General features: G+C 47.1%; 1 protein-coding gene across 2 annotated transcripts in view; it reads right to left on the bottom strand.

Moving 5' to 3' along the window:
• Positions 1 to 2239: 2239 nt before the first annotated feature.
• The window catches only part of SAMM50 (SAMM50 sorting and assembly machinery component), a 43396-nt gene continuing 26821 nt past the window's right edge, over positions 2240 to 18814 (bottom strand). For both annotated transcript variants that reach the window (XM_032139636.2, XM_058431522.1), the window contains 5 exons: positions 17375 to 17445; positions 14842 to 14909; positions 9547 to 9693; positions 8415 to 8556; positions 2240 to 2431 (listed from right to left, as the gene is read on the bottom strand). In XM_032139636.2, the coding sequence (XP_031995527.1) occupies positions 2386 to 2431; positions 8415 to 8556; positions 9547 to 9693; positions 14842 to 14909; positions 17375 to 17445 (474 nt within the window). In that variant the 3' untranslated portion in view covers positions 2240 to 2385. The remainder of the gene's footprint in view (positions 2432 to 8414; positions 8557 to 9546; positions 9694 to 14841; positions 14910 to 17374; positions 17446 to 18814) is intronic.

Genomic DNA, 18814 nt, shown 5'->3' with positions numbered 1-18814 from the left:
GCTCTCTTCCAGTCCAGAACATTTAAGTATTTAAAGAAGAAACGGAGTAACATTAAGATGCAAAGAATCATTAAGCCAAGGGAGGATTTCAAGGGGGATTTTTGTGAGGCTTTCCATCTTTCTTTGCTCTCTGAGCTCTCTAAAATAGCAGCTATGAAATTCCTTCCCACAATGAACGTGCCTTATTTTTGGTCTTTTGTGGAAAGCAATTTATGAAGTGCCTCTGGCTTCACGCTCTAGTCTGCCCACTTACCACCCTCTGAGGATGAACAGAACCCACATTTTCACCCAGGACCTCCACTGTTTTCACTTCACCTGTGGAGGAGCAGCCCATGGAGTCCACCTGCAGATTAAACACGCTGCAGCCGCACGAGAGACAGCTGGCCCTGGTGAGCTTTAATTAAGGAGCTGGCGGTAGCGACCTGGGGTACTCCAGACCTGCTTGATTAAACAGGTACCTTTTCACAGGCAACCCTTTCGCCGGGTTCTCCACTGGCGTAGTAGATGATTTCTCAAAGATCATAATGCTGAGTCTGTATTATTCAGATTTCCCTGGTCTAAGTTGATGGTCTGAACATGACAGTGTTGAAACATGGGTTTCTGATTTTGTCAAAGGCATAAACATGAAACTGTAAAGAATACATCATTTTGGGGGAGAAAAGTACACCTTTCCATGTTCCTAACTATTACAAGGAAGGCAAAACTCTTTTTTTTTTTTTTTTTTTTGAGACAGAGTCTTGCTCTGTCGCCCAGGTTAGAGTGCAGTGGCGGATCTCAGCTCACTGCAACCTCCGCCTCCTGCATTCAAGCGATTCTCCTGCCTCAGCCTCCTGAGTAGCTGGGACTACAGGCACCTGCCACCCAGCTAATTTTTCTATTTTTAGTAGAAGTGGGGTTTCGCCATGTTGGCCAGGCTGGTCTTGAACTACTGGCCTCAAATGATCCACCCACCTCGGCCTCCCAAACTGCTGTGATTACAAGCACAAGCCATCATGCCCAGCCAAAACTGTTTCTTTTTATATATTCTCTGCAAAATCCCTGCAGCTTCGGCAGGCAATGAGGGTGAGACAGTCCTGGGGTGCCCGAGAGTGTGGCCCAGGGATAATATGGGTCCCCGGACTGAGGTCCAAATCTTCAGGTCATTTGGCAAAAACATAAACAACAAGTTACAGGGAGGACTGAAAGTGACGGGGACTCAGCCCCAGCTCAGAGGGAGAAAAAATTGGAGAGTAAAGCATGTGTGAAGGCCTGCGGGGCATCACCTGCAACACTAGACATTTCCATACTGCGCCACTTTTTCAATTCAAATGAGGTTTAACGTTCTTCAAAAACTTTTGTTATGTGTGACCAATTTAAGACCATCCCCCAAATATTAGAGATACTAGTTGTGTGAGACAGAATAATGTCCCGCACTCCCACCCAGCCGAAGATGCACACCTCCTAATCCCTGGATCGCGTAAACGTGACGATAACATGACAAAGGGGCGCTAAGGCTGCAGACGGAATTAAGGACGCTCATCTGCTGACCTAGAAATAAGACCCCTGGATTCCCCGGGCGGGTCCAAGGTCACCACAAGGGTCCTTCAAAGACAGCAGAGATGCAGAGGAGGTAAGAGGGAGAGATGGGGGACACCACATGGCTGGCTTTAAAGATGGAGGTGACGTCGGCCAAGGAATGTGGTGCCTCTGACTGCTGGCAAAGGAGGGGGATTTCCCCTTAGCGCCTCCAGGAGGACATGACCCAGCAAGACCCATTCTGGACTCTGATCTCCAGACTACAAGAGGATTAATGTGTGTTGTTTTAAGCCCCCAGGTTTGTGGTGACTTAGAGCAGCCCCAGAAAACGCACACTCATTCATGCTGCCATTCGTCTGTAGACACCAGGCTCCCTCTTTGCTTCAGTGTCCCTAATGTTACACGGTTTGGATATTTCTCCCTTGCCACTCACACATTCAACTGGCTCAAGCACTGTGGCTCCAAGCGCCCGCTGCTGTGGGCCTCCTCTGACACCAGCTAGTGCATCGAGGGGAGTGTGCCCTCTCCGTAACAGCAGGGCTGAGTTTCCTCTGGGGCCAAGCTCCCTCCTGCTGCCTGGCTCTGAATACATCATGTCTGGTACATGGGAACCAAACACAGACTCGCAGACTCTGGGCGGGTGTGTGAGAACATGGGTGGTCCCGGGGAAAGGCCACGCGGGCCACACTGTTGAGTGAAAGCAAACCACATCCATGCGGCCTCGGAGTGTGTCTTTAACATTTATTGACAGGGTTTCCCACAGGGTCTGCAGTCAAAGAATCGCTGAGCCGTGTTTCCTTGAGAGACGGTGCGTGGCATGGGCGCCTTGCTGCTGCCCCAGTCCCAGAGCTTCTCCTGTAGGGGTGTCGGCTACAGGAACCTTATCCCAGCTCCAAACTGGACGCCATCACATATCCTAAAAAAGAGAGAGAGATCAGATGCGGTGGCCGCTCCGCCAGCCCTGCCATCTTCACGACTCAGTGAGCATGCGCCTCTCAGAAGATGCCACCTCCGCTTCCTCCTCCTCCTGCTGCCTTCCTGCCTGGCTGCTGGCCTCACCCTCACTGGCCCCGGCTGCTTCCTCCTTTGCTGGTTAAGAACCTTCACCAGCTGGTTAAGCCCTTGGAGAATGGAAAAGGGAAAGAAGGAGAGACCCAAATCCTCCTGCACTGCTCCCTCCTTACCTCCTTCACGATCCCCTCTCCTGACGGGGAGGACAGAGGGCCGATGAGAGGCAGAGCAGGGAGGGAAGGAGCAGGAAGGACAAGGTGGGTAATGAGGATGGGGGAGAGGCAGGTGGACAGAACTTCAGGTCCGCCCGGCCCCCTTAAGGTCCGCCCGGCCCCCAGAAGGTCCTGGGGCTTAGGAAACCAGCAGTACCCACAGCCCTACAGGGGTTTAGCCTGACCACCTTTTAGACCTGCTCCTGACCCCAGGAAGGAAGGATTCAAAAGTCACATTGGTTGCCATATCTGTTATGAGCTGACCCTCTGCAGGTGTGACTCCACACAGTGGTAAGAACCTGGGGACAAACCACCAGGCCCATTTTCAGAGAGGAGCAAACAGGCTCCAGTCACACGGCTGAGAAGTGGCAGGGCAAGACTCCAGACCTGGCTCAGGGGCACCCACAGGCCTTGCTCTTTCCGACACACTGCCATGCCTCAGCCTGGCTGAGGACGCACAGCTGGGGGGCAGCCTGTCACCCTGACAGCACGCCTGCAGCAGCTCTGTCCACTTGGAGCCTGTGCATGGGGCAAGGCCAATGCTACCCTTTTGGGACAAGGTGGGCCTAACCTAGGGACCTCAACTTCTCGGGAAAATGATATTCAGAATGCTACACAGCTGCAGCCAGGGCCAGGGAACACAGCCTTTTTGCAAGCTGTGGGCAATTTCTAGAAAAGACCGGCCAGCAAGAATGGCTCCTTTATTCATGACGCCCGTGCCCTCGCCCAAGCTGAGGATTTGGAGCACATGAACACTGGCAGCAAGTTTTCCTTTTCCAACCTGACTCTGAGCAAGAAGACACAATATCTGATCCACGAAGAGATTCAAGACAGATACTCATGAATGCTGCGCCCGCCTCCTGTAGGATGAAGGGTGCTTATTAACCAACCCCGGCAGTGCAGTCCTCTCACCAGAAGCCAGGCCTGCGGCCCCTTCGTGATTACAGTAAGCCACATCCATGGCCTTGAAACACCAGAATCCACATCAAAACCCGAGCTGCATCTGTACCATTTAGTTGTGTTCAGATCTGTTTTTATATTGTACACTCTCGGCTCCTTCAAACTAGTCTATACCTACATTTGCTACTTAGAAAAATGCCTGAACATAAGCTAGGAGCTAAAAAGGAAGTCAAGCTCTTGGCATATGTAATTCAGAAAACAAGCAAGCATTCCAATAAAGGCCTGTTCACTCTAAGTACAAACAAACAGATTAAACAACTTCACAAGCATAGGTTTATGCTCAGAGACCACATGAACATGTCACAGAACAAAATACCCACTGCAAACATTCAAAGCAGTGCTGCAAAATTCCACCAGACCAGGGGCAAGCCAGCCTTGGCATCCTCCAGACAGCCCCAAACATCCACCTTCTGCTGTGCACCCCATGCTCTCTCCCTCCCTCACGGCCGCTGTCTTGGTCATCTCCCACCTTCTTCTCACCCAGCACTGCCACTGCCAGCACGGGGTCTTGGAGTCTGATGTTCAAAGGCTTCTGATGAACTTGGAATCTGAGGCTGGAGGCCAGGAAGCACCCAGCATGGGGTCTTTAGGAAGGTCATGCCAACAGCACCCTCGGTGCCTTGCACCCCATCTCCCACCACATGCCAGGAGCCTCTCCACCTGGCTCTCACTTCCAACACCAGATGCAGTTCTAGTCATGGGGACCTCAGCGGTGAACAAGGCAGATGAAGTCCTGAGCTCAAGGACCCTGGTATGTACCCAAGGGGAAAAAGGTCAGCAGGGCTGGAAGGCAAAGGCGTGGGAGCTCAGGGCCTGGACCTCCCCACTCCCCCTTCTGTTCCCGTAGGACGCGGTTCTGTCTGGTGCCCACCGACAGTGCACACCTGCACAGCTTTGCTCCTGCCTTTGTTAGCCAGGACCACTGTCCCTGCATGTCTTCTGCAAGCACCTGGCTGGCTGTCCTCCAGGAAGATTCAGCTCAGGGACCTGCTCCAGGGGGCCCTCTCAGCACCCTCCCCAACAACTGAGATGATCCACTTTCTCATCTTCCTGCTGCTAACTGTGAGCTGCTCTCCCAAGCGAGCCTGCCTGATTCAGCCCTGTGTCTCCAGAGACGGGACTCCTAAGACACAAACTGACAGAACGCTGTTAGATCCCAGAGACAGTGGTGCCACAAATCACTTGCGACATAACAGTTAGCAAACATCTCAAAACTGTTTCCTTCTTTGTGAATGTCTGAAGTCCTATTTACAGTGTGCCCGCCTCAGTTATGGGGGAAACCTGTGGATAATTTCTACACACACGATACCCCATCCTGCCAGCTACCTAATTTTAGAAATGAAGATTAAATCTGGCAACCTCACTCCAACTTCATGAAATTCCAGTATTGATGACCAACCTCAAACAAGGCCTCACACTAAACGAAAATGTCTTCCACACTTGGGGTGCCAGGCTGACCCCGTTCGGAGCTCACTGTCCATAATAAACATCTGCTGAACAGCTGCCACCTGGCCTGGGGGCAGAGGCACTTCTTTATAGCCTGGTCTTTAAATGTCACGTGCTTAGTATGCTGCTTCCTCCCAGAATAAACCATATTTTGAAATTAATCTCTGAAATGTATTTTTTTAGATTTAACCTGAAGAGACAGAAGTAAAGCTGAAAGGTAAATGTAACCACTTTATATGAAAATTATTTCAGAAAGGGTCAATTCAACAGAGCTCCTAAAAGCGGCGCTGACTTCTCAGGGCACACTGACACCCAGTGGCTACAAAGAGCACTGCAATGGTGGTGACGGCAGCGTGGGCTGCTCAGACCCTCCCTGCCCAAGAAGTGCACAGTGGCGTGTCCCAGAGCAGCAGGGACTGTGTCAGAGAGCGGTGTCTAAAGCTTCCCTCGCTCCAACGCCCCTCGAGCCCCGGGCCTGCAGTCAACCACTCAAAACCACCCACTTAAGCTAGGTGTTGGTGCAGCAGCGTCACAGCGCCTCTGGGGCGACCTGCAAGGATTCACCTGCAAGGCTTCAAATGAGCAGCTGGCTGTTAAGGCCAGGGAGCCCAACACTCCCATCCGCAGAGGGAATAAGGGCTTCATAGAAAGAAACTTGCAAAACCAGCCTGGTCTGCTGAAGACCATAACGGCGTGGAGTTATCTAATGCAGTCTCGCTCTGGAAAAAGGTGCCAACTTTTTCACTTTATTATCTCCAAAATCAGGATGCATCATCCCATCTATGGCTTGTCACAAACTGTCTGTTAGGTGGTAGCTGCGCAACAGCTCCCACAGGAACCTGTTCCCTCGTGTGACGGGCTGGCCACGCCGGGTGTATCAGCAGCAGAGCAGCCCAGGAAAAATAACCACTTCCCGACCCCAGGCCAGGCGGTGCGCCAAGGGCTCTGCATGCAGTAACTCACTGAGTTCTCCAAACTGCAACAGTCACCATCATTATCGTCCATCCTCTGGGCATGAAAATGGATACCCAGAGAGGTTTTGTGACTCACCCCGGGCCACACAGTCACACAGAGTGGCCAAGCTCGGCCCCAAGCCCGGGTAGCTGGGCCCCCAAGCACACATGCACGCAGCCTGTGTGACTGCACCCTTCCCAGCTTGGGCTTTGTGTGGAGAACAGGAGAGGTGTGGAGGGGAATGGGAGCTGGCGGTTGTGGGAGCAGCCACCGCCATCTCTGAAGGCACTGGAAGGCCCTGTCATCACTAGGGAGCCGCAGCAGCCTGGCAGCCCCTGCCGTGTCCCCAGACGCAGAGCAGATGCTGAACAGCCTTCTGGCAAGAGCGTAAAGAGCAGATTCCGCTGAAGCAATAACCATAAAAGACCTGAATGACAGACGCAGACTGCACCTGAGAGGCGATGCTCAGAAACACTTGCGAATGTGGCTCCCCTTTACAAAGCACCATCCCCTACATGCTGATGCGGAAGACGGAGAGAGTAAAAATGATACAGCATTTCCTTCAACTAGCACAAACTACAACCTATTTGAAACCAGGTTAAGGCTCCAACAGCACCACCATTTGGTGGCAACATAAAGGTAGACACAAAAATGAAGAGAAAAAACATAGGCTGGGGTGCTGCGAATGCATATACAAAAATAAGAGACAGTATGAACACTGTTGTGGACTGAACATTCATGTCCCCACAAGATTCACATGCTGAAGTCCTAACCCTGACAGGATGGTGTTGATACCTGGAGGCAGGCCTTTGGGAAGTGCTGAGGTGCAGATGAGGTAATGAAGATGGGGCCCTCATGATGGAATTAGGGGCCGCATAAGAAGAGGCATCGGGGCACTGGCCTGCACTCTTCCTCCTCCAAGTGAGGACACAGTGGCAAGGGTGCCATCTGCGAGCCAAGAAGAGAACCCAACAGCAAGCAAATCTGCCAGCACCCTGATCTTGGACTTTCCAACCTCCAGAACTGGCAGAATATGAACATCTGTTGTTTAAGTCACTCTTAAACACTCCATGGTATTTTGTGATGGCAGCCTGAGCTGACTGAGATACACTATAATGAAAACACATCTGAATCTCTTAAAATTTACACAATGCAGCTGGGTGCGATGGCTCATACCTGTAATCCCAGTACTTTGGGAGGCCAATGCGGGCAGATGGCTTGAGCCCAGGAATTCGAGACCAGCCTGGGTGGGCAATGTGGTAAAACCCTGTCTCTACAAAAAATACAAAAATTAGCCTGGTGTGTAGTCCCAGCTACTTGAGAGGCTGAGGCAGGGGGATCACTTGAGCCCAGGAGGTCAAGGCTGCAGTGAGCCATGATCAGGCCATTGCACTCCAGCTGGGTGACAGAGAAAGACCCAGTCTCAAAAAAAAAAAAAAAAAAAAAAAAATGCCGGGCGCAGTGGCTCACGCCTGTAATCCCAGCACTTCTGGAGGCCGAGACGGGCAGATCACGAGGTCAGGAGTTTGACACCACCCTGACCAACATGGTGAAACTCCATCTCTACTAAAAATACAAAAAATTAGCCGGGTGTGGTGGTGCATGCCTGTAATCCCAACTACTCAGGAGGCTGAGGCAGGAGAATCGCTTGAACCTGGGAGGCAGAGGTTGCAGTGAGCCAAGATCGTGCTATTGCACTCCAGCCTGGGCGACAGAACGAGAGTCCGTCTCAAAAAAAAAAAAAATTTTTTTTACATAATGCATGTAAGAAATAGAATTTGTTTCTATAACTGTGTAACTAGCCCTATACCATATTCACCCATGTAACATTTAGGGAATCTTTCCTCAATAAAATAAGGGGTGGAGAAAAGCCAAGAAGGTGGGTTCCCCTGCTGTAGAGAGGGGTTCTCAAGATCGCGTCCCCTGTGGTCAGGAACAAAACTTCACTCACCCCAACTTTCCTAGAGACCCTGGCCTGCAAAGTCAACTGCTCAAAACACTGCCTTCTGTTTTCAAAACACAGGAACCGAATCACCTGTCAATTCCTCCAGCCAGACCCTCGCAGGGGCTCCCACTACCCTGGGGACAATAAGCACAAAGCGCTGACAGGGGGTGGGAACACCTCACACTTGCTCCTCCCAACTAGATGAAGGAAAACCCAATGGAGGAAAATACATGTGTTTTCATTATTTTGCTATTTAATTTCTCTTAAAATCTTCAAGCTTAAAAGCCACGGATGAAATTAACCATGTCCAAAACAAAATAAAATTACTGGAGAGTGGGATGTGATTGTGGAAAATAATTCCCAACACGTACCTGTCGCCTGTCTGTACTCCCATGGGGATGCAGTAATTAAGTTCCAACCGAGCGATGTTGCCAAGCCTGAGGACAATCCCGGCCCCGTACGACCAGCGGATGCACTCAGCCAGCTTACGAATATGAGCTTTGGGGCCCTCCCCTGAAAACAGAAAGACATGTGAGCAACAGTGCGTGCCCGTCCTTCCAAGCTCTCCCGGACAAGCCCTGGCTCCCCCTTGCTGGGCCCTGCAGGTGCTTTTAAAGCCAGGCCTAGAGATTAAGGAGGATGCATGAAGTGAGATTAGGACCCAAGTCAAGAGAGGACTTGGAACCATACTTACTCACATCCAGAAAAAGCCACGCCTTCTCAATTCTTTGGGCCTGGCATATTCTGTTCCCTCTGCTTAGAATGACTTTTCCCCATCTCCTGACCACCTGGGAAGCCCCACTCTGAGTCTCAGCTTGGAGACTTCCATGCCTTCTAGGAAGCTTTCCAGGCACCCCTAGCACTCAGGCATCTGCTGGGAGTCTCTTCTGGACCTGAACTCCCTGAGGAAGGCGCCCAATCCTACTCAGCTCTGTGGCCATCATGACTTGTTTATTAAATAAACAAACAGATTTTTCTTCGTAAGGGCATTAGATTATTATTTTTCTTGTATGCTTCATTCGCTCAACCAACCACTTAATGCTGGGCATTATGTTAGGTGTTGTAAGAATTTTTTTCAAGTAAGGCACAGTCTCTAACTTTAATGACTATGTAATCTAAAAAGACAGACATGGCCTGGCGCAGTGGCTCACGCCTGTAATCCCAGCACTCTGGGAATCCAAGCGGGGTGGATCACGAGGTCAAGAGATCAAGACCATCCTGGCCAACATGGTGAGACCCTGTCTCTACTAAAAATACAAAATATTAGCCAGGCATGGTGGCACACGCCTGTAGTCCCAGCTACTCGGGAGGCTGAGGCAGGAGAATCACTTGAACCCAGAAGGTGGAGGTTGCAGTGAGCCAAGATTGTGCCACTGCACTCCAGCCTGGCGATAGAGCGAGACTCCATCTCAAAAAGAAAAAAAAGACACCTCTTTGTGTACTGTGCTTTTAAACATGAAAACAACTGTACTACAATGGTTTCTTGAATAGCGCAAGTTTTACCATAGTTGAGGTTGCAGAGGTTTCCTGCGTTGAGAAAGAAGTGCGTTCGGAAAAGTTCTCCAAAGCCACCCTGGCCTGGCCGGAAAGGTAACGGGGTGTAGAGGTGCAGGCCACCGGCCCAGTACGCTTCTCCACCTAGGTAGTCTCCTAAGCAAGGGAGGGGTGCAGAACAAAAACAAGGTACGACAAGGTTAACGTCATGTTAACTTTCCACAACTTTTACAGAAGCAAGATTTCTGTCCTGTACACAACGCCACACGGTGCTGGAGTTTGCAAGCAGCTGTTCTTCTCATTCCTGATACTGATGGCCTCATTTTAAATAATCTTTCTTTTTCTCCTGGTTTGTTTCACACCTTGATTTAACTGAGGAGGCAAACAAAGCCAATGTCGTTGAGGAAGGAATGCACTCTGTCATTCATCGTATCTGTGAAATGCTTTGAAGAAATGAGTCTCATGACAATGACTTTATCCACAAATGTAGATGACCAAATCACTTCCACCTGCAAATGAAATGCATTATTTTGCCAAATTTTCGAGAGCGCAATAGAGACAAAATGCAGAAAGCGTCTCTGCAGTGTGTGGAGACAGCTGCACACGATTAATCAAAAGGCAGAGGCTGCCTGCCACCCACTGCACAGTGAGACCGGGTTCCAGCTCAGTGTCTCCAGAGAAGAGACGATTCTCAATGGTTCATGACCGCTAGAATTTAGGTTACTTTTGCCAAAGTGTAAGCCTATCCCCCTGAGAGCATGTATTTGCATATTTCTAAAAAACGTTCCTGTCCATTCCATTTTAAACTATAAAGCAACAGAAAACCTACAACCCAAAGGTTTATACTTTGTTGCAAAATACCACTTATAAAGTGTCTTACTCTCCCCTAATACAAAATGACAGACCATGAAATGGGAAAATACTGATGTCTTCAAGATTAACTTCAAGGAATGAACTGCAGATTCATTTAAAGACTTCAGTTCCTCACAATCCAGATAAAGAAGGAAAAAAAAGACGCCAACATCTCCTTAATCCCTTTCAACACGAGAGCTCTGATGGGAACAGAGAATGAACAAATTGCAGAACAACCTTGTTTTTTGTTTCCCAGAAACCACTCCTCCTCTCTCTTCTTAAATAACTGATTTTATTCTGAACATAAAAGTTAAATATACTCATTGTAGAACATCCGATCAACAGAAAGAAAAAAATGAAAATATTTTAATTTCTACCATTCAGAAATAAACAGCTAACATCCTGATGTCCTTTCTTCCAGTGGATTATAACGTAAATGTAAAATCAAATAAGCAAGCCAATAAAATGTGGTGCTTGCTCGCTCTCTCTCTCTCTCTATATATACACACATATATATACACAGTTTCCAGTCCTACTTTTTTTTCAGTTTTAATATATTGTAAACACTTTCTCGTAACGCTTTATCTTCCCTGAAAATAGGATTTTTATGCCTGAAAAACAACATAGGTGGACCAATATTTAATGATCTATTTCTCTTATATTGTCATACTGGTTTCTAACTCCTTTATCATGGACGTTAACCTATGATGAGTTTCCTAGCACACACATGTATTTTTTTAAGCTTTTATTGTGTATACAGATAATAAAGTATACCCATCCTAAGTGTACAGCTCAATGAATTTCTATATGTGAAACACACCTGCCCAGCGAGCACCAGGACCAAGAAACCAAGCATACCCCACACGAGGCCTTGCTCTCCCTTCTAACCACCACCTGCTGCCCATACCACTTGCAGCCACTGCCCTATCCTCTCACAGCACAGGCCACCTCACCTGCCTCCAAGCTTTATAAATGGGATCTTCCAGGAGGCATTCCTCTGGGTCTAGCTTCTCCCCCGACATGTTTCTGAGATTTACTCATGCCATCATTCAGCCGGTGGCTGTAACTTGTTCTTCCTCATTACAGTGGAAGACACCACTAATTATCTGACCATTTCCTACTGTTGATGGGCATTTCGGTTTCCGGTTTCCAGCTTGGGGCTATCATTAATAGTATTATTAACAATTCTTGAACATACATATTTTAAGGCTCTTGATACATCAAACCACTTTCACAAAAAAATTATAGGAATTTACACCCTTGCCCACAGAGTCTGGCCAACCACACAGAGGTGGTGAGTGGAACACCAGCATGCCTTACTTCTCAGGTAGGTAAAGGCTCAGCTCTCAGAGACTCGGCATATCACACTGGCTTATAATAAACAAATGAAATAAAACCATCAAAAACTTAAGTTCCTTTTCTTAAAAATTACACTCTAATGAAGCACTCTAAACACAAGTGAAAAGAAATAATCTATATTTTGGACAAAAATTTATGCAGAGTGTAGTTATTGCTTATGATGATATAAAAATGGAAGCAACAAAGGTGCTGAAGACTTTAAGAAATCCTGGGCACAGTGGCTTACACCTGTAATCCCAGCACTTTGGGAGGCCGAGGCGGGCAGATCACCTGAGGTCAGGAGTTCAAGACCAGCCTGGCCAACATGGTGAAACCCCGTCTCTATTAAAAAATACAAAAATTAGCTGGGCGTGATGGCAGGCACCTGTAATCCCAGCTACTTGGGAGGCTGAGGCAGGAGGAATCACTTGAACCTGGGAGGCAGTGGTTGCAGTCAGCTGAGACCACACCACTGCATTCCAGCATGGGCAATAGAACGAGACTCTGTCTCAAAAAAAAAAAAAAAAAATTTAAGAAAATCAGGGGAGAATGTTTAATAATGGAATAATATGCATCCACTTAAATGATGTTTTAAAGTTCCATAGCATGTGGAGATACCTCTGACGGATGTTGCATGTCAGAGACGGTTCCAGGAGCATAAATGAGACAACCTTCCCAGAAAGCACGATAAAGCCCTAAAAACACTCGAAATCCTTGGATCTGGCAATTTCACATCTAGAATTTCATATTAAAGTAAAACTTGGCCAGGCGTGGTGGCTTATGCCTGTAATCCCAGCACTTTGGGAGGCCAAGACAGGCAAATCACGAGGTCAGGAGTTTGCGACCACCCTGGCCAACATGGAGAAACCCCGTCTGTAATAAAAATACAAAAATAAGCCGGGCATGGTGGTGGGCACCTGTAATCACAGCTACTCAGGAGGCTGAGGCAGGAGAATCACTTGAACCTGGGAGGTGGAGGTTGCAGTGAGCTGAGATTGTGCCACTGTACTCCAGACTGGGCAACAGAGTGAGACTCCATCTCAAAAAAATAAATAAATAAATAGAAAAAATAAATAAATAAATAAAGTAAAACTTACAGATGAGTACCAAGATTCAGTTAGAAGGTGAATACATTGTTTTATAATCATAAAAGAAAAAAACCCACAAACTCAATGTCCAAAGCTTGGGATTTGGTCTTTAAAAAGATAACAGTGCGTCATAAGACAAAACACGCAGCCATTAAAATGACAAACTTTCTCTCTCTCATTCCTCGCTGAGGAAATGCAAAAGGGTGCAGCCACTATGGAAGCTCGCCTGGCAGCTCCTTACGAAGGGGAGGCGTGCTCTTAACGCGTGACCAAACAACTGCAGTCCCCGGCACTGACCCAGCTGATGTGACAACTTATGTCCCAGCAGCTGTCCACAACAACCTTCACATGAATGTTGATAGAAGCTTTACTCATCACTGCCAAACACTAGAAGCAACCAAGCTGTCCTTCAGCAGCTGAATGGACAAACAAACTGTGGTACTTCCAGACAAAGGAATATTATTCAGCAATAAGAAGAAACAAGCTATCGGGTCTCAGAAAGACATGGAGGGACCTTAAGTACATATTACTATGGAAAATAAGACAACTTGAAAAGGCTACAAACTGTATGATCCCAACTCCCAAACTGTCTGGAAAAGGCAAAACCCCCTGGATAGTTCAAAGACCTGTCGTTTCCAGTGGTCTGGTGGGAGGGATGAAGGGAGCCCAGGATTTTTAGCGCAGTGAAGCCACTTTGTGTGTTCCTGGAATGGTGAACGCAGGACATCATGCATTTGTCAAAGCCTACAGAAGGTACAACACTAAGAGTGAACCCTCATGTAAACTACAGCCTTGAGTTAATAAGGTATCATATTGCTTCACCAATCCTAACCAACGAAGCATCCTAACACAAGGTGCTAATAATAAAGGAAGCTATGAGGGTTATACGGGAACACTGTACTTTTCGCCCAACTTTTCTGTAAACCTAAAACTGCTCTAACAAATTAAGCCTATTAACTAAAATATAATTATAGGATGTCAATAATATGAAATATGTAGCTGTTAAAAATGGCATTTACTCTCATAAAAACATACTGTTATATTTTTATGAGAGGTGATGAGAGAAATGGGTTTAAAAATAATACATAGGGGCCAGGCACAGTGGCTCACGTCCGTAATCCCAGCACTTTAGGAGGCCAAGGCAGGTAGATCACGAGGTCAGGGGTTCAAGACCAGTCTGGCCAGCATAGTGAAACCCCGTCTCTACTAAAAATACACAAAAAGTTAGCCAGGCGTGGTGGTGTGCACCTGTAATCCCAGCTACTCAGGAGGCTGAGGCAGGAGAATCGTGTGAACCTGGGAGGCGGAGGTTGCAGTGAGCCGAGATCGTGCCACTGCACTCCAGCCTGGGCGACAGAGAGAGATTCCATCTCAAAATAATAATGATAATATTAATAATAATACATAGGGGTCGGGCACGGTGGCTCACGCCTGTAATCCCAGCACTTTGGGAGGCTGAGTGAGGCAGGTGGATCACGAGGTCAGGAGTTTGAGACCAGCCTGGCCAACATGGTAAAACTCCATCTCTACTAAAAATACAAAAATTAGCTGGACGTGGTGGCAGGTGCCTGTAATCCCAGCTACTTGGGAGGCTGAGGCAGGAGAATCATTTGAACCCAGGAGGCGGAGGTTGCAGTGAGCCGAGATCGCGCCAACGCACTCCAGCCTGGGCAACAGGGCGAGACTCCGTCTCAAAAAAAAAAAAAAAAAAATGTAAACAAAGGGAGAGTAGGAAGCACATGTCAAACCTGCAGGGAACAGACAACAACATGTTTACACGTGTTCTCTCTGGGTAGGACTGCGGGTCATTTTCACAGAGTTTTTGCTCAGATATATTTTCTCATTTTCCTACAAGTCTCTCAATAAATGTTCTGCATCTGCTACATGATAAGTTCTGTGTTAGGTGCTAATTCTACCACCATGAAAGAGGAATGTCTATTATCGCTGTAAGCTAATAACAGGTACATGGTTTCCAAAGTGAGACACGAGCCTTTTAGCCTTGGCGCCGTGATGGGAAAGGACAGACCTTCACTCTGTGGCCCGATGCTGTGCATGCTGAATCCGCGGACGCTTGTGGGTCCCCCGAGGTAAAACCTAGGACAAAATGGCACGGGTCAGAGGAAAGTCAGGAGGTGAGAAACGACATGACACACGGAACGCGTAGGAAGCACATGTCAGACTCACATTCGATATTAGATTATCAACAGCATTTTCACAGGGCAAAACCTTTGAGAAAGTCCAAGAGGGTGCACACTACAGGGGAATTTCATAAAAATCTCAACACCTAAGGAGACGCTGCAAACTTTGGGGATGCAGGTGAGACACAAGATGCAAAGAAAGACACTAGGAGAGAAGGGCAGGGCAAACTGTCTGTCACAAAGGAACCATCTGCTGTCTGTGAGAATTCATGACGCAGTTCCTTTTCATGGCGGGCCTCCTACTGGCTCACAGTGCGACATTAAGCGAGGAAGAGCAGGATACAAATTATTTAATAGTAGAATCCCAATATTACAAAAAGGGGGGCTATAATACTAGAAACACAACAAAAAAGAATTATTGTTAGGTTTATAATTTTTAAATATGAGCTCCTCTTGTTCCCTAATGAACTGGATTATCACACTCTCACCAACCATATCTGAATAATATGAAAAGCATGAATTAAAAATTAATTACATAAAAACCCATCCACTTTCTGAAAAATTGAACAGCATATTAGAACCCGATTTTAGATTATGATAATTACTAAAAAATGAATTTAAATGACAAGAGAAATTCTGTGTAATCTTTCCAGCCAAGAGGCAGCCAAGGACACAACCCCAGCAGGTGCCCTCAGAGCCCTCTGACCCTTGAGGCCGCGGGAGGCTAAGAACACCCTGCAGGTCTGCAACAGCACAAAAGGAACAGGGCGCGGCTTCTTCTGGTTTTCCTACCACATAAAAGCCTTTATGAATTTTTTCATTTTAATTTGAGTTTTAAAACCTATAAATGTGTTTTTACTACTTGGGATTTCTAAGCAAGGCTTTTCTGAATACCCCATTAACATGAATTGCAAAAACAAACAGCAAGCTTCATTTTTAAAGAAATGATCAATCAGGCCAGGTGCGGTAGCTCGCGCCTGTAATCCCAGCATTTTGGGAGGCCGAGGTGGGTGGATCACTTGAGGTCAGGAGTTAGAGACCGGCCTAGCCAACATGGTAAAACCTCGCCTCTACTAAAAATACAAAAATTAGCTGGGCGTGGCACAGGGTGCCTGTAGTCCCAGCTACTTGGGAGGCTGGGGCAGAATAGCTTGAACCCGGGAGGCAGAGGTTGTAGTAAGTCAAGATCGTGCCACTGCACTCCAGCCTGGGAGACAGAGCAAGACTCTGTCTCAAAAAATATATAGATAAATAAAATAAAAAAGACATGATAAATCACACATTTGAATTCAAATGATCCAGGATGCATATAACATAACGAGTGAAACAGTTCTGCCTGCTGCATCCCAGCCTCCGGGGTGCCCACCGTCACTGTTTTGGTGGCTGGCTTCCCAGGCCCTTGGTGCTACACCTGCATGCACGCTAGAAAGGGATCCACTAAACATATTCATGTGCAAAATTTTAACTTATGAACACATATCTCTTTATTTTTAATAACTACATAGATCTGGAATGGTTGTGCTAGAATTTCATCATTTCCCTACTGGGGAACTTATATAAGGCAGTTTCAAATTCTTTGCTATTTATCAGCAACGCTACAATGGACATCCTTCTACACATAAATCTTTACACACTTAGAAAAGTACTTTTGTAAATTAGATTCATGGAGTTTTGTGAAACTGTTAGGATCTGGAGTTTATAAATCTAAAATTGTTCTACTTCCAAAGCACCATCCAAAAAGGCTGTACCAGTACATTTTAACTAATGCAGGGTTGAAAAAAAGGTTTTTGCCCTAGAGGACAATGATTAGTATTTCGAAGCAACAAGTACAAGTTCATACCCTGCTGGTAGGGGTATAAATTGCTGTAAGCTTCCTAAAAGCAGCACCCAGCAATACTACGAGTTTTACTTTGAGAGAGTAATTCCACAGAAAATAAAATAAACAACAAATTATCTTAAAAGTTATTATTCACAGTGTTATTTATAAAAATCACAAATTAGAAACAAATAAAATATCAAAAAATACACAGTAGGCTAAAAAGTTATGGTATATGCAAATAATGAAACATATGCCACTACAATGCTGCTTATAAAGAATTTCTCATGACTTGGTGAGTGATTTCTCTAATTTCTTTAAGTGTTTCTCCATTTTTGCATTTCTGCAATGAGTATGAACCGTATTCCTTCATAATCAAAAGGGAACAATACATTTTTAATATAATAACTTCCCCAACAAAAGCAAAAAATATTAAGTATGAGGTATACCCGATATTTTGAAATTAGCTTAAACATAAATACTAAAGGAAAATTTGAAATACTATGCTCTCCTAAATAAACTTCTCTAAAACACCTTATAAAAAACAACTGAAAAGATCCAAAGGAAAATATGTGCAAATTATCCATTCATTGATTAGTACTTACCTATCAGCAATGCTTGACGGCTTATCACCAATGGGTACCAACATTCCGCCCCAGAGAGATGCTGAAAAAACCTGTTCAAATAGAAACAAATGGTTGTTTTCTCCCAGCATTCCTTTCACTCCAGGGAACATCAGAAACTAGCAAACTGGCCACACACTGAACGCTCGTGGAGTGCAGAGCTCCGAGCTGGGGTGCAAGGGCCGCAGGAGGACACCTGGCTTGTTCTGTTGCAGAGCTACCTTTCGAAGGGCCATGTGGATTCTATTAAAACACGCAATTCCAAAGTCCAAATCAAGACACGCCGAAGGCAAGCAGGGCCCGGCTTCCATTCGGACACAGGGCAGGCCCCTGCTCTGCGATGGGAAGTGATGCCCAGCAGCACGAGCCAAGGCCTCACGGAGGAGGGAGCCAGGCCCCCTGCACCTGCTCAGGCCTCTTTGCCGCGGCCTCAAAATGTGGAAGGATTCAGGGCACACAGCATTTTAGGCTGAAAGAATGTACCGGCTGCAAGGCTCCCCCACCACTCTCAAGGACAGAACCCTGTCTGTTGCAGGGCAGGAGGCAGTAGCCAGTCTTGGCTCAGTGAGCCCATCTTCACGTCACAAAACCTTCTCAACAATGTCCTCAACCAGGTGGAGGCTCTCCTGCTCCCCTGCACCCCATGTTTTTGGGCGGCTGGCCGAGCCTCACACACTCTCTGCCTTGCAAATGCCTTTGTCCCTCCAAGCTGCTCAGAAATGGCTTTCTCAGAAGCTTCTGTAAGAAGGACAAGCTTCTGTACCCAAAGCAGCTGGCATTTTCTTCTCAGCCAGGTGTCCGGACTCTGCTCAGAAGGCTCCAGGGCTTCCCTCTCATGTAGAGTGGAAGCAAGAGCCCACATCCAGCCTCCAAGGCCCTCCTGCCACTACTGCTCTTGGAATTCACGCTCCCACCCGAGGTGTCCCGCTGTCCCACACTTGCTCCCTCACCGTGCTCTGGGCTCTGCTCAGGGGGTGCCTTACTAGCCACCCTCCCTGACCATCCTAACTAGACAGCATCCCCTTCTGGTCACTTTCTACCCCTTAATTCTGCTTTATTTTTCTTCACAACACCTGTCACCACCTCCTCAATTATATATAAAGATATTAGCTTATAGGTTTCCCTCCTCAAGAATGGAAGTTCCTTGAGAGCAGGAATTGGGTTTTGTTCACTGACATATTCTTAGTGCCTGCACAGTGCCTGGCAGCCAGCATACATGTGTTGGACAGGTGGATGGATGGGTGGTGGGTGGGTGGGTGAATGGATGGATGGATGGATGGATGGATGGATGGATGGATGGATGAGTGGATGGGTGGATAGGTGGATGGGTGGATGGATGGATGGATAGATGGATGGATGAGTGGATGGGTGGATGGGTGGATGGGTGGATGGATGGATAGGTGTGTGTGTGGGTGGGTGGAT

The sequence above is a fragment of the Hylobates moloch genome, unplaced genomic scaffold, assembly GCF_009828535.3.
Source record: "Hylobates moloch isolate HMO894 unplaced genomic scaffold, HMol_V3 SCAFFOLD_19, whole genome shotgun sequence".
Taxonomy (NCBI): domain Eukaryota; kingdom Metazoa; phylum Chordata; class Mammalia; order Primates; family Hylobatidae; genus Hylobates; species Hylobates moloch.
The sequence above is the reverse complement of the archived record's forward strand: the minus strand, read 5'-3'. Positions and strand labels throughout refer to the sequence as shown.